The 27,711-nt window shown below is 38.7% G+C and overlaps 1 protein-coding gene across 4 annotated transcripts in view; it reads left to right on the top strand.

Moving 5' to 3' along the window:
- Window positions 1-21,462, top strand: part of RID3 (Transducin/WD40 repeat-like superfamily protein) — a 28,715-nt gene extending 7,253 nt beyond the window's left edge. For all 4 annotated transcript variants that reach the window (XM_088984379.1, XM_088984378.1, XM_088984377.1 and 1 more), the window contains 4 exons: window positions 1,464-1,663; window positions 3,511-3,638; window positions 11,557-11,807; window positions 21,154-21,462. In XM_088984379.1, the coding sequence (XP_088840505.1) occupies window positions 1,464-1,663; window positions 3,511-3,638; window positions 11,557-11,807; window positions 21,154-21,312 (738 nt within the window). In that variant the 3' untranslated portion in view covers window positions 21,313-21,462. The remainder of the gene's footprint in view (window positions 1-1,463; window positions 1,664-3,510; window positions 3,639-11,556; window positions 11,808-21,153) is intronic.
- Window positions 21,463-27,711: the final 6,249 nt, after the last annotated feature.

Raw genomic sequence — 27,711 nt, 5'->3', positions numbered from 1 at the left:
TTATACTATTATTGGGTGGCTTGTGAACTCAATGCAACCACAGATTAGTCAATACCATTTGTGGATGAATTCAGCAAAGGAAATTTGGGATAGTGTTGCTGAAACCTATTCCCAAAAATTAAATGTGGCCAGGGTTTACAAGTTGAGAAGTGATGTGAAGAATTTGAGACAGGGGGAGAAACCATTAGCTGTATACTTCTCAACACTGAAGTCTTTATGATAAGAAATAGATTTGATAGAAGCTGTAACTTGGGACACCACTAATGATGCTGAGACCTACAGAAAACTAGTTGAGAGAAATAGGGTGTTTGAGTTCTTGATAGGGCTAAATCCAGAGTATGACATTACAAAGCAAAATATTTTATCCAAGGATAGTGTCTCACTATCTCAAGCATATGCCTTGGTAAGTAGTGAAGAAAACAGAAGACTTGTCCAGGTCCAAGGGGCTGGTCTAAATGATCACTTTGCTAATAAGGGAGTGAGACCCAAGGGGGTTGCAGGGACTCTAAGTAGATCAGGGAAGAAAGAGATTATCTATGAGTACTATAAGAGGCCAAAACACACTAAAGAATCGTGCTGGAAATTGCAGCCTGAGCTCCTACCACTTCGGTTTCAGAAGAAGTCTGATAATAAAAAGGCAGGGAGTGCTAATGTTGCTGCTAGTCCAAATAGTGACAGATACCAAACTGAAGAGATGACGACTAGTGTGCAGTTAGCAGGTATGAAGGCAGAATATGAGAAGTTTGGGAGGATGATCAGTCACCTAGAGGGTGTGACTTCTTACTTCCAACCCTTTAGAAAATTCAACCTCTTCTGCATTTGCTCATTCAGGTATACGGGATTCTGCCAATCATGCAACCATTTCAAGTAATCATTAGGATCCTTTGGATTATTGATTTTGGTGCTTCTGATCATATGACCAACCTTTCTACTTTGTTTGTTTCATATGATTTACTTCCTGGACGTGACAAAATCACCCTAGCTGATGGCTCTCTTGCCCCTATCACAGGAGTTGATGACTGTTCATAGCTATTACCTTTAAGTGATAGAAGAGTTTGTTTTTTTTTTTTGATCAATAGAAGAGTTCTACCCAGTGCTTTATTTCTGTCTTAGTTTATCCTGATTTGACATCAGGTTGATTGTTCCCCAATAATCAAATATTTTGTCTGTAAATATTGCATAGTTAGTTCCAATGTTCGATTCATATATTCATTTTCTTCCCTATGAGTTATAGTATCAATAAGAATTCTGGTTCTTAATGTTCTAAGGGATGGTGTAGGAGCTGTACACATTTCTTCCCTTGTATTTGACCTTGTTAATAGAAATATGAGTTCTATTGTATGCATCATTTATACTCCATATTGTTATATGATTGTTCATTTTTTTGGAATTATCTAAGCTTTAGAGTTTTTTAGTATTCCTTAGTGTGTTGCTTATAAAACACCATGGTGTAAATGTCACAGGTTTGGAGCCTATCTAGGGGGAAATTATTGAGATCGATTGATTTCCCTTCTATAATTGATGCAGTTGCACTAGACCCTGGTGAACATGTATTCTACGCTGGTGCTAGGGATGGGAAGATATATATTGCTGCTCTTAATGCTGAAAGCACTCCCAGCAACATTTATGGAAAACATATCATTGGCTCATTATCTGATAACAGGTTTGTTGGTTTTCTTTTTCATGTACAGTTACTTTGATTTGTAGCAAGCATATTCATTTAATGTTCAGCCTTCGCCATGGTCTAATGCCTAATGCTGTGGAACAGTGTGTAAATTAATATGACATGTACCCCTTGTTTTATCATTTACCTTTGGTGTGGTCGACCTGCAAGGCATGCATGCTCATCATCAAATACTAAGAAGAAAGAAGAAACTAATTACTTTTTATACTTTCTTTGAAGCTTCTGGAATCAGTGTGAGTTTCTCAATGGCTTTCCACAGTGGATTTATTAAAGGGAGTAACCATGGATGCAAACTAAGGGGGTAGGTAATTGTAGGATATGCACATCATAGAAGGTATACTGCCCAAGAATGTGCTATTCTAATTAGCAGAACCATTTTGGAACTCCAGGGGCTTCAGGGTTAGGGGAAGCTTTTAGAAGCTATAACAGTATCATATAATTAAGCTTCTCAGGTCCATTGGTGAAGATAACTCAGCTAGGTGGTTTAACTAAAGCTTCTCAGGTTCATAGGTGAAGATATCATATAATTAAGCATCTCAGGTCTAACTAAAGCTTGCATACTCTTTAGTATGGAATGATTTAACAATTGAAGGAGGCCGCCATGTGGTGATTGATTATGACTTAAGCAGAATATGGTCCTTTGTCTCTAAGATTGCTCTTAGAGAAGCTAAGACTTTAGTCCACCACTTGAACTGCTCGTTAAGGTGCATACTCAGTTTGGTTAATGCCTTAGCCGATTCATTGGCCAGAAATGGATTAGGGAGACTGCAGCTAGGGATAACCATTGGTCTAGTCCTTGCTAGGTTTGCAAATTGGTTAGGCCCGGGTTGAGCATTCAGTTGAAAATATTTAAATCAGACATCCAATTTGTACCCTCAATCCTTGCTGGATGCCAGTCAGCCTGGCCCAAGACCCTAACTCAAATTCTGGATTAAAGCCAACCATTGTTCATCCCAAGGTGCACCTATTATCTTTCATTACAGCATCTTCTATGCTTTCTTTATTTTCAAACATTCTACTCTTTCTTTCAGCCCAGATTGACCAAACCACTGCCTCTGGAATTACTGCATATATTACTTTTCCTCTCCTGTTCAAACCCTTAATCTGGCAACTCCATAACAGATCCTCAAGAGCATCTTCTATGCTTTCTTTATTTTTAAACATTCTGCTTTTTCTTTCAGCCCAGATTGACCAAACCACTGCTTGTGGAATTACCGTCTATATTACTTTTCCTCTCCTGCTCAAACCCTTCACCTGGCAACCCCATAACAGATCCTCAAGAGCTGCAGGGAAAATCTCTGCACCTGAAATGGACTCAGCGCCTGTGAAGATCCTTTGCAAATTTAAAATGCGAAAATAAGTGGTTTGCCAATTCTGCCTCTTCAAGAAAGCCCAAATTCTAGCAATTTTCAGACAATTACTACTAGTTGTGGTATACAAAATTAAAGAGACTGACCTGGGTGCACATTGTAACCATTTGCAACCTCTATTTTAGCAATATTTATCTAATAATTTATGCCGAATATGTGCACAAAAAGGGTTTCATACCTAGACATATATCCTAAATGCAGCAACCACACTTATTTCTTGTTTGGTCAGCAGTCAGCATGGGTATGATGAAATGAGTTATGGCAGATCAGGAGAGAGTTTGAAAGTAAACTGATGACTATTAGGTTATATTACAACATCTATTGAGTGGAAATGTGGAATGCTTAGATTCACCAAGTCATTGTGTTTTTATTGTAAAAATGCCATTTTTCTGCAATTTGGTCCAACTTTTTTTTTTTGTAATTTGTATGGGTTTTTCATGTGGTTGTGTGCAACAGTAAGGGTGTTACTTGCTTAGCGTTCAGCATGGATGGAATCCTATTAGTTTCTGGATCAGAGGATGGCACAATTCGAGTTTGGGATGCTAAAACCCGTAACATTGTTCGAATTTTTAGACTTGCCAAAGGTATTACCCAGGCCATCAGAATATTGTCTTATTCCACAAAGTTTCTGTTATCAGCATTATTTATATTTTTTGGTGTTCATTATTGTGCATATTTGGAGTTGTAACTAGTTGGTGGCAGTCCTGCTAAATGCTGCTTATATATTAGTGCATATATGGGGCTTCAGAGGGTGGGTCTGAAAAATTCTAGTGGTTTCTTTAATAATTTGCAACAGAAAAATAAAATAATAGAATCTTGAATTTTCCAAGATCACACCCATGGTGTTGTGCAAAAATTCAAAATAAATAAAACACTAAACATACCTTTTGGAGCGGTTTGAAGAATGTTGTAAATTGATTCTTGGAGCTTCTTCCCTCTAGCCTCGCATGTGTTTGGCCTCGAAGATGGTCAACACAAAGCAAGAAGCAGACAAAGCTCTTAAATGGAAGAAAGAAAAAAGAAGAATAGAAAAAGATGGGGTGGCTCCTCCTAAGTTTTTCTCTCTTTAGGGTTTTAGAGTCTCACTTTCTTTTTTTTTTGCGATAACCTTAGCCACATGCATAGGTTATATAGAGATTGGCCATAATTGCAATTAAGTCCCTCCACTAAAACTCCTTTTAGTGAAGACACCCTTCCTTTTACTTTTGATTACCTTTTGCCCCTTTTTGTGCGTGGCCTCTTAGGTTCAACACTATTAGGTGGTAGAAATTAATGCCAAACTGATTCAGCATTCAAAATGGAACCCTTTCCAGGTGAGTTGAATTAAAACTCTTTTAATTCTCCCTTGTTTGTGAATAATCGACCATTACTCTCAAGGGTTTTGTTAATCATGAGTGGCGCCTAGCAATATATCAAGACCACCCTAAAAATTTGAATTGATTGATTGAACCTTTCCACCCATAGTTACCATGTAGTTAGATCCTTTTACCACACAATGTCCAAAGAGAGCAAAGGGTCATGGTGAATTTGTCATAAACCATATTGAATTGATGGTGACTCATATGATGACACTTGGAACTCTTTTTTTTTTTTTGATAAATTTAAAACTCCTTCCATAAACCATACTACCTTGGCCAAGGACTTCCTGAGTCACATCAATCTTAGTTGCATAGGACATTCTCCTTTTTCATGGAGAGTGATAGATTCCATTTTGTGCATTCACATGCCTCCATGTACAAGTCACCGTAGCCAATGCGTGCATGCTTAAATCCCTTGATTAGGGCACAAGTGACTACAAAATTAAAATATAGAGACTCATACACAAAGCATCCATGTTGCCTCAGGTCTAAGGATCATTTACACAACTATGATGGCAAAGCAGTTATTGACAAAAGATTCCATGAACTGTTCTATTAATTAGTGTTTTCAGCATGCCACTGACCTGATTGGTTGACCATTCGAACTGTCACCCAATCAAGATTCTGGGTCCGGTTTTAGTAAAACCCAAAGGATGATCAAAAACCATCCGACCCGGATGGTTGGACTGTTAACCCGTTCGACCCAGTGACCGGGTCACAGGTTGCACAGTAAATGTGTATGCAAACTTTGGGAGGCCATAACTTTGCACTCCGATATCTAATTGAGGTGACTTTTATTTTTTGATTTTGGGTAACTTTTTGAGACCTATGCATCCCAAGGGGCCATAGGTGCCTTGCCCCGCTATTTTCTCCAAAAAAACCTTTTTTTTGCCCCAAATCATAATTTTTAATAAATTTTTACAAATAAAAAATTTAAAACTGAATTAAAAAACATAAATTAAATATAAAATAATACATTTATTACATGTAGAACATAATTATACACTATTTATTGATAAAATACATGTTTATGCATACTTATACACACATATACATACATGTATATGCATGAATTTACATATTGCTGATGTGGCATGGTCTGACCCGTTCAAACCAGATGGTCGAACTAGTGACCCACGAGTAAGAGAGAGCCAGGAGATCACAAGGATCTTTGTGAACTACTTCAAAGAAATCTTCAGAAGTTCAAGTGGGGTGACAATAGAACTACTAGAAATGGAAGGGGATAGGCTCTCAGAAGAACAGTCTTTGTCTTTGCAGAGGAACTTCACTTTGGAAGAAATTAAGAATGCAATCTTCTCCATGGACAGATCAAAAGCCCCCGAACTGGATGGATTTTCAATGGCCTTTTATCAAGAATGTTGGGATTGGTTGAAAAATGATATTCTGGAAGTTTTCAATGAGTTCTTTCTCAAAGGAGAGGTGCCTCGAGGGGTGAATGCCACTTTTATCACTTTAATCTCGAAGAGGAGGGAGGCCAGAACCCCTAAAGACTATAGGCCAATTAGTCTTGTTGGGAGCATATATAAAATTATTGCAAAGGTTCTCTCAGAAAGGATCAAGAAAGTGCTTCCATCGATCATCTCACCATTCCAAGGTGCCTTTGTGGAAGGTAGGCAGATTGTGGATCAAATCTTAGTAGCCAATGAGTGTGTTGCAGAAAAAAGAAAGGGTAGAGGAAAAGGGTTGGTGTGTAAGGTGGACCTAGAGAAAGATTATGATATGGTTAATTTGGAAGTGCTACTTCAAATGTTAGATAGGTTGGGCTTTGGAACCAAGTGGAGATCTTGGATTAGAGGATGTCTAAATTCTGCCCATTATTCAATTCTTATTAACGGAGTAGTGAGGGATTTCTTTCTGGTTGAGAAAGGAATTAGGCAAGGAGACCCCTTATCCCCCTTTCTCTTCACTGTAGTGGCTGAGGTGTTAAGTAGAATGGTGGCGAAAGCTGACTCCCAAGGTTTGTTTAGGGGTGGAGGATAGCCAGAAATCAAGAGGTTGTTACCCACATTCAATTTGCAAATGACACAATCTTCTTTTGTGAGGGTGGTAACGAGGAAGGTGTGGTTAATCTAAAGAGGCTATTGGATAACTTTGTGGGGATAACGGGTTTAAGGATTAATTGGACCAAAACAAGCATTGTAGGGATCAATTTGGAGGAAGGGGAACTTAATAGATTTGTAGAGATTTTGGGGTGTGAGATTAGAAGTTGGCCAACTAGCTATTTGGGGTTATCTTTAGGTGGTAATCCTAGGTCAGAAGATTTTTGGAAGCCAGTCATCGAAAGATTTGCTAGGAAGCTAGCTCTGTGGAGGAGGAATTACATCTCCCTTGGTGGAAGGATAACACTGATCAGAGCCACGTTGGCTAACCTCTCTGTTTACTTCCTCTCAACCTTTAGAATACCCTGTAGACTGGCAAGGAGGTTAGAAAAATACATGAGAGATTTCCTTTGTGACCTAGGAAAGGAGAGGAAGGATCACCTGATTAATTGGGATCAAGTTAGAAAGCCCAAGGATAAAAGGGGTTTGGGAATAGGAAATATTTCACTTAGGAACTTAGCTCTGTTAGGGAAATGGTTGTGGAGGTTTCCTTTTGAGAGAGATAGGCTGTGGCACAAAGTCATTGCGAGTATTCATGGTTTGGATGGAAATGGTTGGGATGCAAAAGTCGCCCCTCATGTATCCTCTTGTTCTCCTTGGAAAGCAGTTTATGAAATCTACCAAACTTTCCTCAATTCCATTTGGTTTGATGTGTGCTAGGGCAATAAAGTTCGTTTCTGTGAAGATCTTTGGGTGGGAGATAGTCCACTCAAAGATCTCTTCCCTGACCTATACACTTTGTCAAACTTCAAAGGGAAAACAATAAGTCTTTTGAGTAATCCTGGCCCAAGTGGGGTTAATTGGAATCTGGGTTTTAGAAGGGGGCCTTAGGGAAAATGAATGTGCTTCTTTAATTCACTTGCTGGATCTTCTAGGACAAGTTCTTTTGGACTCGTCCTTGGAAGATTCCAGAATTTGGAAAGGCTCTACAAATGGTCTCTTCTCTTGTTCCTCTTTCATTAACGTTCTTGCTTTTCCTAGCATCTTGGGTGGGGATTTCCCTGTAAAAGAAATTTGGCGTAAACCTATCCCCCCAAAAATTCAAGCCTTCTGTTGGGAAATTTACCTTGGGAAGGTTAATATGTGTGATATGCTGCAGAAAAGAAGGCCTTTTGCTTGCCTTTCTCCTCACATGTGCTCCCTTTGTAAGGAAAGTGACGAGACCTTGACACATCTATTTTTATCTTGTTCTTTTGTGCATCATGTTTGGGATTCTTTTTGTGTTCTTTTTGGCTGCAGGTGGGTTTCCCCTCAAGATGTGGCAGGTCTTCTTAACCGAGACTTTTTGAGGCAATCAAAGAAAAGAGGGAATGCTATGTGGAAAGCTACAAAGGCAGCTATTTGTTGGGTGATATGAGAAGAAAGGAATAACAGAATATTCTCAGAAAAGAGTAGAACCATGGAGGAGGTAATTGACACAATCAAAGTTAAAGTAGCCCATTGGGTAAGCTCTTTGCATATTTTCCAAGAGTTCTCAGTCATAGACATTATAAGATCTTGGACAAAAGTGGCACAATCTTCAAGAGTGAAAGAGAGAGTAAGGATGGAATGGAAACCTCCAGATGGTAACAGAATTAAACTGAATTTTGATGGAAGTTCATTTGGAAATCCGGGATTATCAGGTATCGGGGGAGTAATCAGAAATTCTGAAAGGAAAATATTAGCATTATTCTCTGGACCTGTTGGCATGGGCAACTCTCTAAAAGCTGAGGTAATGGCATTGCTACAAGTATTGAAGATGGTACAAGTATTGAAGATGGCCAAGCAACTAGGGTTGAGGCATATTAAGGTTGAAGGGGATTCCAAGGTGATCATTTCTTGGGCTAACAACAATAGAACTACTCCGTTGACTTTCAAACAAGTGATAAGGGAAGTGGAAAAGGTTGCAAGGGGGGTAGAGGCAGAATTCAAATGGGTTAGAAGGAGTGAAAATGGGCTAGTTGATTATCTTGCTAAACAAGGGGCTTTGAGGCAACGATTGTTTTGGGTTGCATTGTGAAAGGGACAGAAATATGTAATAGTGTGGGACTTCTAGTCCTATACACAAAGTTGTTAAACTTTTAAATCCAATTTCACATAAAAGTCTCCTTTGATGATCAAAAAAAAAAAAAAATCGAGTTGTTCTCTAACAAACACCCACATATTTGCTTTAATGTCTCTACACAAGTGATTTGAGATCCATCACCCCATAATGCATGTGTAATATGTACTAGTCTATTTGGATTATCAAAGCCCTCTTGATAATACTCTAACTAGGAACTATTTAAGGATCTTGTACCAAGAGAAGCATATCTCAAGCTCTTGACATACTTAAGAATATATCTTCCTGATATAGATCCTTTGGACTATTTGCGTAAATCAAAATAGAAAAGATATGAATGATAAGTTGCTCATCTAATAATAAACAGTGTAAATATTACAAGAATGCCCATCTATAGTTTCACACAATTGGGTTTAGGGTATATAACTAATGGAGCAATCTCGAAGTGAGATGAAGCAGATCCCAGTGCCGGGGGTTGGTCCTGTAGATTTCATTTTGACAGGAGTGACTACAATTAAACTTGACGGAACAAATTACCTTGCTCGGACACAATGTATTAAGATCCATGTTTGTAGTAGAGGTAAACTAGGGTTTCTCACGGGTAGTAAGGTGATGCTAGAAGAGACTGATCCTACATATGAGAAATGGATGCAGGATAACTACATAGTTATTGGGTGGTTGGTAAATTCTATACAGCCCCACATAAGTCAACACTATCTATGAATGACTTCAGCCAAGGAGATTTGATGTTGCAAGGGCCTATAAACTGAAGAATGATGTGAAAAATTTAAAATAGGGGGAGAAGAGTGTGGCAGTCTACTATTTGATGTTGAAGTTACTATGGCAAGAGATAGATGTTATGGAAGCATTCGTAAGGGAAAGCACCAAAGATGCAGAAATTTTCAGAAAATTTGTGGAAAGAAACAGAGTTTGAATTCCTTACAGGACTCAATCCTGAATTTGATTTTACAAGGAAAAATATTCTGGCCAAGGATGAAGTGTCACTTGCTCGGGCATATTCTATGGTGAGCAGTGAAGAGAGTAGGAGACAGGTACAACTATAGACCCCACCTCCCCTAGAACATTTTGAACATGTTGGATTAAAATCAAAGGGGGTAAATGAAAATAAGGAGGTGATATGTGAATATTGCAAGAAGCCGAAACATACGAAGGATTCTTGTTGGAAACTTCATCTAGATCTTCTTCCAGAAAGGTTTTAGAACAACAACAATTTTAAAAAGGGTGGTCAGTCTAGAAAGCCCAAGAATGCAAATGTTGCCTGGTAAGGGAGTGTTCCAGAGACTGGTTGGGAAGTTATTATACCTTTGTATGACTCGACCAGATATTTCCTATGCAGTTAATGTAATTAGCCGGTTTATGTATTCACCCGCAACTACTGAGAGGGTTCTATGCTACCTAAAAGGGACTCTAGGGAAAGGTATCTTGTTTGCTAAGCATGGACACATGAATCTAGAAGCATACACTGATGCTGACTCGGCCGGATGTATTGATGATAGGAGGTCCACTTCAGGTTATTGTGCTATGATAGCAGGGAACATTGTATCATGGAGGATTAAGAAGTAGTCTATAGTGGGAAGATCCTCAGCTGAAGCGGAGTACAGGGCAATGGCACATGGAGTTTCTGAGCTTTTGTGGTTGAGATCACTTTTAGAAGAACTGGGTATAGACTCTGAGAAGCCAATGATGTTATATTGTGACAACCAGGTTGCTATCAACATTGCACATAATCCCGTTCAACATGACAGAACTAAGCACATTAAAGTTGACAGGCATTTTATACGAGAGAGAGTTGCCTCCAAAGAAGTTTGCCTACCATTTGTTGCTTTTGAAGAATAATTGGCTGATGTTTTGACAAAAGGTGTTCCTAAAGGAAAGTTGGTTCATTATATAAACAAGCTGGGCATGATTGATATCTATGCTCAGCTTGAGGGGGAATGTAGAGAGACTAGGCCGAATGGGCCCTAGTCCTTTAGTGCATTCTTATTAGTTCCTCCTTGTTATGTTTTCTAATTAGGCCTTCTTTCTTTATGGGCATTTAGCTTCTGTTTTGTTTTCTAAGTGCATTACTGATGTGAATGCCTACTTAAGGGCCTCCTTGTAAATTATGTAACTTAAGTAAGTTGTTAAGGGCCTGCGAATAGGATCTTGTCACAGGTTGGTTAATGGGGAAAACTTATTGTTTTCCCTTGTTTCTCCATTTTCTCGAGGAACCTATCTTTAGCGTCTTTATGGTGATTTGTTAAAGAGATCATCAACTCTCCTCTGCTCTTTCTTGACTGAAATTATCGATAGTTTTATTGAATAACATCTGCTCCTTTAAATAGGAATTACAAGAGTCCTTCTTAAGGAAACTTTCTAAAAAAACATTAGGAAACTTTCTAAAAGGAAACTTTCTAAAAACAGCATTAAGAAACTTTCTAAAAGACATAGGAAATAATAATGCTACTGCCTAATTAATAGGAACACTGAATTTGGCTTAGAGACAAGATAGGAACACTGAATCTAGCTAAGAGATAAGATAGGAACACTGAATCTAGCTAAGAGATAAGATAAGATAGGAACACTGAATCTAACGCCCATTACTGCTGCTGTCTGCGGCTGTATTCCTTTCCAACAAAAGCATCCACAGTATAAGTTTAATAAAAAGATTAGAGTAGGGGAAAGAGGAGATTATCGAACTCCTCCTTTCTTTCTCCTTTCTTCTCCATTTTTCCTTCTTCTTGCTGTCTTCCTCTTTTTCCTTCATTTTTTCTGCCCTAATCTAAATATTTCTGCTAATTTTATTGGTCTGAATCACATCTGATATAATGCTGTTTTTCAGTTGAAGAATCTCTCCAATGGTACTCATAATTGATAATTATATGTTGACTAACAAAGTGATCATCAATTTGTTTAGTCTGTAGATTTTAAAAATTTATCAAAATTTCAATTTATATGTGATGCTGTCTGCTCTATTTGTCAGGTCCCATCAACAATGTTCTTGTTGTTAGACGACCCCTCTACTCAAAATTTCAGACATCAGCAAATTCACATGCTTCCTTATCTAGAAGGCATGTTCCACTGTTGCCACCACCACTGAGTAAATATGTAAACTCGACAGATGAAATTGTTGATTCAGGGGCTATTACTGTACCTCAGACACCCAGCAGTGACATAATGGATGCTCCATATCTCAGTTCTCATGTGCTGACGAAGCAAATCAGTGAACTTCAGGTTTTCTTTATTTTCTGATCATAATGTTCTTGAATCCTTTGTTATTCATAAAAAAAAATGTTGAATCATTTCATTAATGCAATTTGTAGATACTAAAATGATTATACATTTCATTTAGTTGTGGTATGTATGTTACTATTTGTTTCTGTTTTTTCCAAACATCACACAGCCCATTCCCATGCTATGAATACCTTTGCATATACAATCAAATTGATGACTGGTATGGAATCATGCTTCTGCTACTACCTTGCTATAAAAGTAACATTTTACAAATAAACATGAAAGATAATAGTTTCATTTTACTAATATTATATTTATCATATTCTATCTTAGTTTTGCAGATGATGATAATGATGATGATATCCAATGATAATGAGATTTAATATTTACTAATGTTATATAAAGATAAATTGGTGGCACGTCATATGGACTTGTACACAATATGATGCACTGTATTTCTTAAGACTGACTATCCAGGCACCTGTACATGATGCATCTGATTAGAATCCTATCTAGGTAAGTTGATGAACCAAATACTTCCTTTTCCTGGTGAGAATAGCTATTTAATTACATTAGCTATACCAAACAGTACTATATCAACCCAAGTAATTCTAATGGTGGCAGCCTCCATCTCTCTCTCATATAGTTAAGGATTCTCATTTGAGGAATCCTTTAGCTATAAAATCCTAATTAGTTCTTTATTTGTATAACTATTTTTAGTAACAATGTAGTTAGTATATTCTTAGTTTTGCAGATGATGATATAATACTGAAATAAAATATTCATTAATGTTGGGAAGATGTCACCAAGAGGAAAGGAAATGGGACTTAACTCAGAAAGGAATGAATTCAGATCCCCTTCATAGAGTACGACTTCCCTATTTATAGAAGTGAGTTAACAAACTATGCTGCATGAAGCAGGAATTTTAAATGGAAGGTATTGTCGAAGCAAGGTTATTTAAATTCACAATTCCTGCTAGGATGGAAGTTGTAATGTTAATAACTTAAGAACTTTCTTTGTTTACAAAGGAGTCTGTGTATGTGATGGATTAACAACAACACATGTATTTAGTGTGGGGACGAGGGAGAATATGATGACGAAGGAAAGCTTCCTGCCGGTGACAAATTGGAGGATGATAATGGTTGTGGAAAAGAAAAGGTTTCTGCTGGAAGAAGTCGGAGGAGGTTCTGCAATTAAAATTAGAGAAATAAGAGATCTGTTGTAGTCTTGGGGAGGGAAGCAGTCTGTTGGTTTAAAGGTTTCCTGAACAATTTTTGCTGGCACAGAGCCTGAATGGAAAGGAGAATTGGTGAAAGGTAGGAAGAAATTCTCGGTGGAGAAGAAAAGCAATAACAGGGGAACCTATATTCAGCTAACTGAAGCGTTTGGAAATGGAAAGAGGCAAGTGATTTGCATACTGGAAGGAAAAAAGAAGCAAAATTGGATTTTGAATGCTGGTGCTCTCAATGACTTCGTACAAAGAAGGTGGGGATTGGAAAGAAAATCGGTCCTCGCTATCCAAAAATTAGTTGCTGATAAGAGCCTAGCAGTCTCACAGGTTGGAGAAAAGGAGAAAGAAAATCTAAGAGGTATCAATGGAACTATTGCGTGCCCAAAGCTTGTATTAGAAGGATCGGTAGAAGACTGGGAAAAGAAAATGGTGATAAGTCTCAAGGGGGAAGTGATAGACTGGAATGGAATCCTAGCCGATGTCATGAAGACAATTCCTGAGATTGAACACACTTTCCTGTTCCCATTTGAAAAGAAGGCTGCTATCTTGGACCTTGATCGCCCTCTTGAGGCTGCGGCTAAGATACAAACACGGGAAGGTTGGGGCTTGCTACAGAGTTGGTTTCCGTCCTGCAATGAGTTCGTGATGGAGGAAGAGGAGGTTTTACAAGTAAAACTGATTGGGCTTCTGTTCAATCTTTGGAAGTAGGAGGTCTTCTCCAGAGTGGCAGATCTTTGTGGAGGATCGCTCATTGCAGTGAACCTTTCATCCCTTCAAGCCGCTAAGATCAAGATTCAGGGTTCTCATCCACAGAGAGTTCCGAGGTTCGTTGAGGTTTCTTCTGGCGGACAATGGTGAAGAGTCTGGCTAGCTTTGGAAGTTGAAACGATGCTTTGGAGAAAGGCAAGGAGGTTGGAGAAGATGGTGACATGTCCAGAGTGATGCCAAGCAGACAAGAGTTTATGGAAAATCAGTAGAGTTTTGTTGGTTCTGCTATAGAAGGCGGACCGTCGGGCCTTAAGTCATTAAAGATGGGCTCTTCAAATTCTTTTGAATTTCGCCGTTTGGTCAGGCCAACGGCTAAACCGTCATTTGTGGATATTTTGAGGGACGGGGTAAAAAAGTTGGTCCACCCGCTGAACCTCAGTTTAACCGACAAACCAAACCGCCTGTTAAGCTTGGGCCACGTGATAACTTAAAGAGCACATGTGAAGCTTTTAATAGGACAATGGGGGATGGCATTTTCGATCTATCATCGTCCACTTCGTCCCAAGGCAGCCAAACTGGTTCGAAGCTCTCGCAGCTATTGTTGAAATGTCACAACAGGCCGAATCCTCGATATGAAAGGTTGAAGGTGGACTAGAAGGACGACGACAACAGTATAGAGGATCGTTGGGTTTGTCGTGAGAACTTAGATGATGATTTCTCCTCTGAAGATGATTCCAGTAGTAGAAACTCAGATGTTGGAGATACTGTTCAGGTCACTGTTGACGTAGAGAGTGGGGATGAATTTCAAATAGGTTCTCTTTGATGAAAAGGTGGTAGCAATACATAAGGCGAAATCACATGTTGAAGACGTACTTCTCTTGACTACTATCATACGGCCGTCACCAATTAGTGGTGTGAAGGATCGTCCAATTTTTTAGGGTGGGATTAGAGGTGCCCAAGGGGGTAAGGAATTAATCCCAGATGAGGGACAGGGGCGTGGTGATAAATTGGTGTTACGGCAGGAGAACCAGGAGACTACAAAAGACTCTCTGGGAGGGGGTACAAGCCCTGGTTTGGCCAAGTCAAATAACCCTTCGAGGCCTTCCTAACTAGTTAGAATTGAAGTCGGTGGTTTGGAGAATTTCCAAAAGGAACAGGGCACCGCAACTCCTGTGTCTAAGATGTTTGTCCTTTCTTCTCAACATTCTGGTAACTTCGATAACACTGTTGGTTTAATTTTTGATGCTAACTTGTGTCATGTTGATCCTATAGTATATCCGTATCCCATCCAAGGCCGTGATCTGCCCATGAATCTACTAGGAGTGAAAGCGAGAGAGATAATAGGAGAGGAAGGAGGGGAGGGTGTTTTTGAGGATTGGGGTGATAGGAGGTAGAAGGACAAGGAAGGTGCAGGGACTAATAGGGGAATGGGTACAGAGGGGGACAAAGAAACTGCCAAACTGTTTCATTCACAAGATGTTGAGAATGAAGGGAGGGTTGGAAGAGTCTTAACTAAGGGGAAGAAAGAAAAGGAGGCAGGAGAAAGTAAAAGAAGTCAATGTGATCAGAGTGCTATGGATCCTGTGGTGGCTATGGCTGAAAAAATAGGGCTGAAAGTGGAACAAATCAAAGAAAAGGAATCTTAAATGGGGGCAAGAAAAGAAAAGGGGGGTAAGAGGAGAAGGAAGTTAAATGAAGTTGAAAAACTCATTAGTGATGTGGAAGGGGATAAGGAGTTTAGTGCTAGGGGAGGAAGGAAGAGAGGAGGTCTATAGAATGTAGGGGGGCTGAGTTCAAAATAGTTGTGATCATGAAGATTATTAGTTGGAATGTAAGGGGGCTAGGCGGTGCCACAAAATGAGTAGTCAAAGGGGTATTAAGGAAGGAGAGACCTGATTTTGTTCTAATACAAGAATCTAAAATTCAAGAAGTTGATAAGAAGTGGATAAGACGTGTGTGGGGAGAGAGGAATATTAATTGGAGCTTTGCTCCCTCTTGGGGTGCCTCAGGGGGTATCATAACAATGTGGAGGGAAGAAACAGTTCAATGTTTGGAAGAGCTGGTCGGCAGATACTCAATTTCTATTAAGTGATATTACTTTTGGGCAATCTTGTTTTACTTGGTCAAACCTTCATAGTTCCCCTATCCTATCCAAGCTTGGCATTGGCTAGTTTTAGTCGGAAGAAATCTACCTAGGGTCACCTCAGACCATTGGCCCATCTATTTGTTTGAGAGAACTAGTGATGGTGGCCCAATCCCTTTCAGATTTGAGAATATGTGGCTCACTCACCCAGATTTTAAAGAGAAAATTAAGGTTTGGTGGAATAGTTTGGTAACACCTGCAATGTGGGAAGGCCAGAAGTTCCTTAAGAAACTTCAATTGTTAAAAAAGGAGATCAAGGAATGGAATAGGGTGAAGTTTGGGAGATTTGAGGAGAAGAAGGTGGAGCCGATTTGTTAGATAGAGGCAATAGATAGCAAAGAGGTGGAAGGAATTTTAGATGTTGGTGATAAGGAGTTGAGGTGGAATTTGAGGAAAGAACTAGGGGAGACCTTATTGAGAGAGGAAATTTGCTGGAAGCAGAAGTCAAGAGAAAGATGGATCAAAGAAAGTGATGGAAATGCAAAATTTTTCCATACCATTGCAAACGGAAGGAGAAGGAAGTGCATGATTAACTCTTTAATGGAGGGGGAAAATGAGATCACAAATCAAGATGAGATTGCTAAAACTTTTGCAGAGCATTTTAGGTCAATTTATAGAAGACCCCTAAGTGAGAGGTGGAGGATTGAAGGCTTTGATTGGGAGATTCTAAATGAGAATCAAGTCTAATTTTTGGAAAAAAAGGTTTGCAAAGGGAGAGATTAAGGAGGCAGTTTTTTCTATGGACAGAACAAAATCTCTAGGACCTGACGGTTACACAATGGTTTTCTATCAAGATTGTTGGGAGATAATTAAAGGAGACTTGGTCAGGGTGTTTAATGAGTTCTATAGGAGAGGGGTGATATGTCAAGAGTGAATTCTACTTTTTTAGCTTTGATCCCAAAAAAGACTAATGCCAACCAACCAGGGGATTTCAGAGCAATAAGTTTGGTCACCAGTATTTACAAGGTGATTGCAAAGGTGCTGTCTCTGAGGATTAAAAAGGTGATCTCCCATTTAGTTTTTCAAGCTCAAGGGGCTTTTGTGCAGGATAGACAGATTATTGACCAAATATTAATTGCAAATGAATGTGTGGAGGCTCATAAAATGCGGGTTTGGAAATTCTTGATTTTTAATTAAGTTGGATCTGGAAAAGGCCTATGACTTAATGGATTGGAAATTCTTGATTGAAATTATGAGGAGATGTGGGTTTGGAAACTTGTGGTGTAAATGGATCATGGGATGCCTACGAACTTGTCATTTTTCAGTTATAGTTAATGGGGCAGTGTATGATTTTTTTGAAGGATTCCGTGGGCTTCGTCAAGGTGACCCCCTCTCTCCTTTTCATTTTACCCTGATTGCTGAAGCATTAAGTAAATTGATTTCAATAGAAAATGGGGTGTAGTTATTCAGGGGATGGTTAGTGGGGAGGGACAATGTTTTAGTAAGTCATTTATAGTTTGCAGATGATATTCTTATGTTCTGTGATGGAGGAAGTAGGGAGGGAGTGGAAAATTTGAGGGTAGTTGTGAATCTCTTTGAGAAGATGTCTAATTTGAAGATTAGTTGGTCAAAGAGCTTAATGGTTGGAGTCAACATTGAAGAAGATGATGTGAGATTTCTGGCAAGCTCTCTAGGTTGTGAGGAAGGTGAGTGGCCAATGAAATACTTGGGTTTACCCCTTGGAGATAATCCTAGATCTGCTATTTTTTGGTCTCCGGTGGTGGAAAGGATAGAGAAAAGATTGGTGGCGTGGAAAATAAATTATATTTCATTGGGGGGGGGAGAATAACCCTAATTAAATCCACTTTAGCAAATCTCCCATTGTACTATATGTCGGTGTTTAGGATGCCAAAAAGGATAGTGAGGAAAGTTGAAAAAATCATGAGGGATTTTCTATGGGAGCCAGGGGAAAAAAAGAAGGATCATTTGGTTAGATGGGAGAAGGTGAGTAAATTGAGAGGGTAGGGGGTTTGGGAATCGGTAATGTTAGAATGAAGAATCAGGCTTTGTTGGGAAAATGGCTCTAGAGGTTTTCAAATGAAAATGAGAAATCATGGCACAAAGTGGTTGCAAGCATTCATGACAGGTCGTGCAACGGATGGGGTGCTGGCTGTCTACGTAGGGCTAACTTGGCTGCTCTCTGGAAGGCTATTCATGATGTCCTCCCTATGTTCCTTAATCTTATTAGGTATGATTTGTATTCTGGTAGTAAAATCAGATTCTGGGAGGATTTGTGGATTGGGGATACTCCTTTAGGGGAGAAATTCCTTCTCTTTGTGATCTGTCTAGGTTCAAAGGAAAGCCTATTTCTGATTTCCTAAACCATCATTCTCACTTGCCAAGATTGAATTGGAACCTTGGTTTTAATAGGAATCTTAGAGTGTCTGAACTGCTTGCAGTCTCTGAGTTGTTAGGTTTGCTGAATTCGGTTTTCTTGGGGGAAGGTGGGTCAAATTCTAGAATTTGGGGTCCTAATCTTGATGGATTTTTTTCTTGTAAATCCTTTTTTCATTCGATGGTTGCCACACAGTCTTCTCTTCAGTTTCCAGTCAAAGAAATTCGGTGCCATCCTTTCCCCCTAAAATCAGTACTTTTTGTTGGAAAGTCTTTCATGGTTGTATTCATACCTTTGATGTACTTCAAAGGAAAAGGCCAAATGGGTGCTTGTCCCCTAACTGGTGTGTCCTGTGTAAGTTGAATGGTGAGACTGCTATCCACCTTTTTTTGATCTTGCCTCTTTGTCATCTTTATTTGGAATTGGTTTGTTTCTCTTTTTGGGTGCAGGTGTCTTCTCCTAACCGGTTGGAAGGTTTATTCAACCCTAATGGTTGCAGTGGTAAGACGAGCAGCAATTTTTTGGACCATTTGGGAGGAAAGAAATGATAGAATATTTGAAAGTAAGGAAAAATGCAAGGAAGCTCTTGTGGAAACAATAACATTGAGGGCGCACATTGGGTAAAAAGTTTAAAGCAGTTCTCAGATTTTAAAGTTGAAGACTTCTTTAGGGTTTGGGGACTTATTGCTGCTTCATCAACTATGAGGCGACAGGTTTGTGAAACCTGGTCCCCTCCAACAGAGGGTTGGAAGAAGTTGAATTTTGATGGGAGTTGTGTGGGTAACCCAGGCCCTTCAGGTATTGGGGGGCCATTAGAAATGAAAATGGCTCCATTATTGCTTTGTTCTCCGATCCTGTGGAGGAGGGTGATGTAGCTAGGGCAGAGTTTCTAGCTGCAGTATATGGGGTTGAGAAGGCCAAAGAGCTGGGGATTAATAAACTGATCATCGAGGGAGACTCAAAAACTGTGATAAAATGGTTGCAAAAAGGGGAAGGAGTGACCTGGCAGCTGAAGAATGATTTCAGAAGGTTCAAATGGATGTCAAGAAAAATGTCTATTCAGGTGGGTTGGGTTAGGAGATCAGCCAACAGCTTGGCTGATAGCTTAGCAAAGCAAGGGGTTCAAAGAACAGATATGTTTTGGGCACTTTAGTAATTCTGTCTTGGGTCAGCTTCTATGCTGATTTCTTTGTAACTTCTTGTGTATATTAAAGCTTCTTAATTAATGATAATTTTCAGAGTTATTGATAAAAAAAATTGTTGTATAATGATAAATTGGTGTTGCATCATACAAGGACTTTTACAGCATATGCATGGGATTAGTAAATCTGACTACCCAGGAACTGGTACATATGCATCTGATTAGGATCCTATCCAGGTGAGTCAATCACCTAGGCGATGTTTTAACAGCAAGAGTGATACACAGAAATCTTGTCAGGATCAAGGTAGTTTTATAATAATTGGAGTTCAGGCTTTCTTTCTTTCTCCTTTCTGAAGACCCCTAGATTTTATATGTTTAAATGGTACAACCCTAAAGTAAAACATGAGCAATATATGATATTACTAACACACATTAATAAGATGTGATTATATCAATAAGGGGTCGACTGTGATATGGAAAAGATATGATATCCAAAAAATGTCTGACCAATCAACTGGAATTATAAACTTGGTAGCCAATCAGGTGTTATTTATCAAAATTCATGGGTGGGTTTTGATTGGTCAAAACTCTTTCCGTACCATATCTTTTCCGCATCATAGACTTTCCCTATCAATAATATTGTGATGAGATGTCATCTTTGTGATTTTCTTATTGGCTTAAGCAAGTTCTCTGTCACCTAGAAGGAAACCTTTTTTTGGAACAAGTTCTGGCATTCAGGCTAAGTGCCACACCAAGGATCTCTTGTTGCCTAGGTGATGCCTTTGACCACTATAGCATATGGTGCTTACTGCTTAGAAAATCTTCTATCCTGGAAATTCAAGCAGTAGTTTGTGGTAGCAACATTTCTGCTTTTTCTCCCCTTTGTGTGTCTGTGTGTCTTGTGGGGAGGGGAGGCTCATATAGAGCTTACCACCATACCAGTAATCCCCCAATCCAGGTGAGGGCATTAATTGATCCAAGTCTTCACTGGAACCAGCCAGAAAACTTATTGGTACCTTCAAGTGACAGTGTTATTTTATTAACCTATGTAAATACAAGTGACTACAAAAGAAATGAAAGGAGGGATCTGCTTTATCAGGAAAAGTTCTGGAAAGAAGTACATGAAGTGCATGCTTACATAAAGATCATCTAGTTGGTCGGGTTGGGGAGGGATGCCCCTGATACCTAGCAAATAAATATATGAAGTGACATCAATATTACATTAATCACATCCCGGTGATTTTTGACATCCATCCTATACATCTCTATAAACTCTTTGAATGATGTATGAATGTTTCTACATATTCGTAGAAGTGGTTGTATTTTGTTTTTAATTGTTCTTCTATTCTGGTCTCTTCCAAACATCAGAAAGGACAGAAAAAAAGGATGTAATTTTCTACACTATATTTCCTTTGCCCTCAAGAATAATGTTTAACCAATCCTGAATTACTAAAAGGTTTCTGATGATGAGCATAAAATGTGATCATGTATGCTATGCTCGTTTTTTTCTGATCACTTGATTCTACCACGAGTTGGCCTTGTAGAAGTTTGAACAAAGATCATTGTCTACTCTTATTATATTTTGTTATTCTATTATCCCCGATATCTACTGTTTCTTCCAATAATTTATACCTTGGCTAAAAGCCTAGCATTTATTGTTTGTGTTATCGTCTCATTTGTATAATCACTAGCATAAACTAGTGGTATTTTTCTATAATACGGTTAGTGTTTATCCTCTGATGATATAAAATCCTGGCTCTAACATTTCTTTCCTGGTATATTCTTCAGCAACAGAGTTCTTCTGCCACTGGAATGGAGGTGGATAGATTGAAGCTTGACTGCAAAAGATCATTGGAAATGGTACAAAAATGGAAGGAAATGTTTGCAGACCTTCATAAATTTTGTGTAGATGAGCTTTTGGGCAATGATCAAACAAAAACACAATGAAAATCTCCCTTGTACAACTGGCCACTAGAAGTTGAGGTTTCAACTAAGTTTTATAGGTTCGATAAATGAATGCTTTTTCTTACTTGAGAATTGCTTATTTAAGGCGTTATGAAAATCATTTATAACTTTTATGGTTGAGATTTGCACAAATTATACACTTCACATCTATATCTCAAAGTCACACCCATAAACTAATTATGAATTAACAAGTTCAGGCTCTGTTTACATGGAAGTTAGGAGCTAAATTCTTATGGGTTTTTTGATCAACAAATTGTTAGCTTATTGGTCATCAAGGTTCAAAATATTAGTATTGTGTATTGTATTGGCAAGCTTGGACATGGATATGTATCATGGTATGTTTTTGGAAAGGTATGGATATGCTTAGATATGTTGAGAAAACTTTTGCAAATCCCACAAATACATCATCAAAACTGAACCTAAGGTTGAGGTTACTGAGTAAGGCTCAGTTTGGAAGGAGTACAAATACAAATTTGTAGAGTGCAAAACCTTGTATTTTGTATTATTTTGTATATATTTGCACTATACAGATTTGTATTTGTACTCCTTCCAAACTAAGCCTAAGGTACAAACCCATAAGAAATGCACACTTTAATAGTTTATATGAAGAAATACTTTACAATCAATAGTATTGGGAGTTTAAAACATGTGATATCGTGCAGAGACAGTGAGAAGATCTAGTTGTAGGGCTATTTTTGCACTTTTACTTCTTTTGTTGTACATTTATTTTATGTACTCTTTCTTTTGTACACTAAGGGCAGATTTGTGCTTTTACTTTCTTTAATATAAATCTCTTTTAGGGTGTTGACAGTCCCCAAGTGACACACCAAGTGACTCTGGCATGGTATCAAAGCAGGTCATGATTTGATCTGCATATAACCTCTTTTCAACCCTTTTCTTTTCTGCTATCTAGAGTACTCCCTAACAGTATTTGGGAGGCTCTCGAGTGCCCTTGAGTCCCTCATCTAGGGAAGCTTTTGATCAGAACTCTATAGACATTATTTCTGGACTGTAGTGCCATCAAATTTCTTTTTTTTATTGGATATTCTTGTAGAGACATTGCATCAGGTTGAAACTTTAGATCTAGTGTCACCTAGAGCAGATCTACTGATTCTAATTGGTTTGGATTGGATTGGATTTGATTTAGAAGGGTTTTGAGCCACTTATGAGTTTGCCAGACTCTTACAATTTCATTTTCTGGATATCGACCGAAAGGTACCTCTTTCTTTTGATTTGAACCCTATCTTTTGCTTGGAAGTGTGGTTTTCTATCTCTTGTGATTCAATGGCATCAGAAAAGATGGAATTTCTCCTTATTAAGTTTAATCATACGAACTATGCACTATGGAAGTTTAATTTTCAATTTCATGTTGAGGCAAAAGGTCTTTGGGGATATTTGATGGAACAATACCTAAGCCTGATGATTTAAATATTAGGGGTCTTGATCAGTGGAAGATTGATAATGTGAAAATCACATCATGGATCCTAAGATCAATTGAAACTGACATTACAATCCCTATGAGAGGATACAAGACTACTTATGAGATGTATGAGTATCTTGAGAAAGTATATCAGCAATCAAACACCTCTAGATAGTACCAGATAGATGTTGACATCTTCTCATACTATCAAAGGAAAAGGAAGGTCTAGGAATATTATGCAGGGTTTATTAACCTCTAGACAGAGTATGAGTTAGTTTACATGGGAAAAGATCCATCAGAATGTTGTGTGAAGTATATGAAGGAACACTTTGATAGAAGGAAGATTATGCATTTTCTAATGCATCTTAGACATGAGTTTGAAGTTGTCAGATCTAGTATCCTGGGCCGAGGGACACTTCCTGACTTAGATACTATTCTTGGGAAAATTTTGAGAGCTGAAACCAGATTTGCTACATAGACTACTCCGGATGGGAGAAAAAATTCCAACATTGATACAGTCTTTTTGGCAACAAAACCAAAGGGGAAGGATTTGTCTAAAGTACAGTGCTATGAATGTAAGGAGTTTGGGTATGTTGTCTCCCATTGCAAGAAAAAGAATACATGTACTTATTACAAGTAGTTCGGCCATATCATTATTGAATGCCTTATTCGGCCTTAGAAAAGCGATGGATCAAATCAGAGAAAATGAAGCTACAAGGCCTATAAGACTGCTGTAGATGGATCAAATGCCTTATCCTCCATTACTTCTGTGGTTGGCCAAAATGACACTTCTGGTTACATGTCTGAAGAACGGATTTGACAGATCATGTCCTCGGGCATCTCCTTATCCTTTTCTTCTATTGGTTTGTCTGGTAACTCACCAACCTATTGTCCTTCACCAAATCACCTCTGGTATATTGACTCAGGAGCCTTTAACCATATGACAGGGGCTACACTCGGTTAGTATCCCAAACCCCATCTTCCCAATAAACACATTATCACTACTAATGGTGAAAAGTTAGATATACTTGGATGTGATGATTTGTATTTATCTACTTCGAAGTCATCTCCGTTTCATTTATCCAAAACTTTATTTGTACCCAAGCTCACCACCAATTTGCTTTCTGTTGGACAAGTTGTAGAGGAAGGTAACATTGTCTCATTCACTTTTGATGGTTGTTTGATACAAGACCGACAAACTGGGGAGGCGAAGGGGAAAGGGCATAGACTAGGACGACTATTTGCTTTGGAGTTTGAGAAGAATAAGGTTGCACCCGTTTCTACTTCTTGTTTGCTTTCTACTACTTTTGGTTTTTGAGTCCTTTAATTGTATTAATGATCGACATTTGTGGCATAAATGCCTTGGCCATCCGTTTTCTAAAAAACTTGATCAGTTATTTGTTTTTGGTAGTTTACTTGTTTCTACTATTTCCTTTAAGAATGTTAATAAAGATTGCATTGCTTATGGTTTATGTAAGAGTCATATTTTACCTTTTCCTTCTCACTCTGAGCATGTTACAAGTCCTTTTCATTTAATACATAGTGATGTTTGGTTGTCTTATGTTGTTTCATAGCTGGGTTATAAGTAGGGGTGCTCACGGTTCAATTACTGAACCATGGGTTTTTTTTTGAACCAAACCGATTTGATCGTTTTTTTTTAATTTGAACCAAAATCGAATCGATGTAATCGGTTAACTGGTGGACCGGTTAACTGCGATTTGTTTTTTCGTTTTTTTTCATTCATAGTTAAAAAAAATGAACAAGCAAATCATGGCAGAGGGGCGAGTCGGCGAGGGCGAAGTGGTGGCTGATGATTTGTTGGTGCTGGACTGGTTGGTGGTTGTTGTCACCTGAAGTGAAAGCCTGAGAGGTGGTGGAGCCACGAAGATGAGAGATGAGAGAGACAGAGATAGAGGCATAGAGCCTGGGAGGTGGCGGTCCTGGCGGAGTTGAGGCGGCGACTGATGTTGCATGTTGGTGCGGCGGAGACGAAGATGACAGGCAACACTACAATAGAGACTTAGAGAGAGAAAGAGACACAAGGAAAAACTACTGGTGATGATCGGCGTTGGAGGAATAACTGGGGATTGTCGGATTGGGGAAGATGAAGATGCAAGATCGAGAGAGTGAGAAAGGGGAAACTACCAAACTGGGAAAATGGTTTAGGACCTTCAAGCTTCGATTTTTGAAGATTGAGAGGGCTTAATGACTACTACATCTGAATATCTGATAATAATAGGTTTTGATTTTCAAAGAAGCAAAGAAGGGGAAAACTGAAAAGGCGAGTGTGTTGTGTGCACCTAGATTCACTTAGCCTCGGCGAGTGTGCATTGGGACTTGGGAAAGGGAAAATCTGGAAATTTTGACCATTTAAAATCAACTTTAAAAGTGGAAAAGTGGGAAACTAGGAAAGTTGAAACCTGAAAAGGGGGACAGGCGATAGGCACGCACACCCATGTGTATTCAATTTTAAAAAATAAAAATAAAAATATAATATATAATATAATTATATATATTATTTTATATATACTGGTCGGTTCGGTTAATTGCCAGTATTTTATAAGGTTAACTGAAACCGAACCGGTCGGTTCAGTTAGCCGATTTTTTGGTTCGGTTTCGGTCAGTTTTCTTGGTCAGTTCAGTTTTTCGGTTTTTTTTGCTCACCCCTAGTTATAAGTATTTTGTAACCTTTATTAATGACTGCACCTGTTTCACTTGGCTTTATTTTCTTCGAAAGAATCTGAAGTTTACTCTGTATTAAGCATTTTATGCTTATGTTACTACCCAATTTGATGCTCGAATGTGTGCTGCGAACGGATTCAGGGGTAGAGTATTTTGATGGGGATTTCCAAACTTAAAACATGGAATTCAGTCATAGAAATCTTATCCAGGCACCCCACAACAAAATGGGGTAGCAGAAAGGAAGAATGGACATATTTTGAGTGTAGTGAGTGTAGTCAGAACACTTCTACAAGATTCCCATGTACCCCTCTTGGTTTTGGGTGGAGGCAGTCAATAGTGCAGTGTATTTCATAAATCATCTTCCTCTGTCTATTTTAAATAATTCTTCTCCTTTTCAATCTTTATTCCACAAACCTCTAGATTTATTTATGCTCAGGGTTTTTGGTTGTGCTTGTTTTGTTCACCTTCCACCTCATGAACATACAAAGTTAACTACACAAGTGGCTTTGTGTGCCTTTATGGGCTATAATTATGAACATAAAGGATTCCTTTGCTATGATCTTTCGGTTTGATGTATTCGAATCTCCCGTAATATAGTTTTCCTTGAGATTGTGTCTTTTTTTGAATTGTAAAATTCCTAGCTCTTTCCACTTCCTTGTTGCACAAGCGGCTTTGTGTGCCTTTATTGATGACTGCACCCGTTTCACTTGGCTTTATTTTCTTCGAAAGAAATATGAAGTTTACTCTGTATTTAAGCACTTTATGCTTATGTTACTACCCAATTTGATGCTCGGATGTGTCTTGCGAACGGATTCAGGGGTAGAATATTTTGATAGGGATTTCCAAACTTAAAACAATATGGAATTCAGTCCCAGAAATCTTATCTAGGCACCCCACAACAAAATGGGGTAGTAGAAAGGAAGAATGGACATATTTTGAGTGTAGTCAGAACACTTCTACAAGATTCCCATGTACCCCTCTTGGTTTTAGGTGGAGGCAGCCAACAGTGTCGTGTATCTCATATATCGTCTTCCTCTATCTATTTTAAATAATTCTTCTCCTTTCCAATCTTTATTCCACAAACCTGTAAATTTATCTATGCTTAGGGTTTTTGGTTGTGCTTGTTTTGTTCACCTTCCACCTCATGAACGTACAAAGTTAACTGCACAAGCGGCTTTGTGTGCCTTTATGGGGTATAATTCTGAACATAAAAGATTCCTTTGCTATGATCTTCGGCCTAACGTATTCGAGTCTCCCATAATGTAGTTTTCCTTGAGAGTGTCTTTTTTTGAACATATTGTAAAATTCCCAGCTCCTTCCACTTCTTTGTTGCACAATTTTGACTCTACGGGTACCTCAAGCATACCAATGCCACCTCCGTAGTAACTTCAAACCTACTTCAACAGTCTTCTTTAGTCTCAATGCCCCCTCGCTCCACCATCAACTACTGATCTAGTCACTCCAACTGCCCCACTAAGTGCACTTGATCCTCCCCTTGGACCCACTTTGTCGTTCTTCTAGAAATTTTTGTCCACCTGACTGTTATGGTTTTTCATTGAACCATAGCTCTTTTTTTGTTTTATCTACCATAGAGTTGCTAGATCTTACTAGTAGGCTGTAGCAGAACCACACTGGAAAGATGCCATAGATTTTGAGATCTGAGCCCTTCTTAAGAATGACACCTGGGACTTGGTCAAAGCTCCACATGAGACCTCTCATATGAAGCCAATGGGTCTATTCTATGAAATTGAAATCTGATTGGAGCCTAGACAGATACAAGGCTAGGTTGGTTTCACAAGGCTATAAACAGGAATATGGGATAGACTATGATGAGACATTTGCTCTTGTAGCAAAAATAACGACCGTACAACTTCTAATGGCTATATCTATAGCCAAACAGTGGACAATCTATCAGATGGAGGTAAAGAATGCATTCTTTCATGGGGAGTTGAAGGAGAATCTATATGAAGTCCCCTCTTGGATATTGTATAGACCCACAACTTGTTTGTCGTTTGAAGAAGTCACTCTATGCTTGGGAATTGGAAACATCCTTTTAAGGAGCACAACTCTACTAGGTAAGTGGCTTTGGAGGTTTCCATTTGAGGGTGACAAATTGTGGCACAGAGTGATTGAGAGCATTCATGGGGTGGTTGGAAATGGCTGGGGTGCAAAAGTTTCCCCTCACAGGTCTTTGGCTGCTCCTTGGAAAGCAATTCATGAAATCTACCATATTTTCCTCAATTCCATCCGGTTTGATGTGGGACAAGTAATAGAATTCT

This window comes from Nelumbo lutea, chromosome 4, assembly GCF_056320005.1.
Source record: "Nelumbo lutea isolate HS-2025 chromosome 4, American lotus-T2T, whole genome shotgun sequence".
NCBI lineage: Eukaryota > Viridiplantae > Streptophyta > Magnoliopsida > Proteales > Nelumbonaceae > Nelumbo > Nelumbo lutea.
This window is presented reverse-complemented; position numbering and strand designations above follow the sequence as displayed.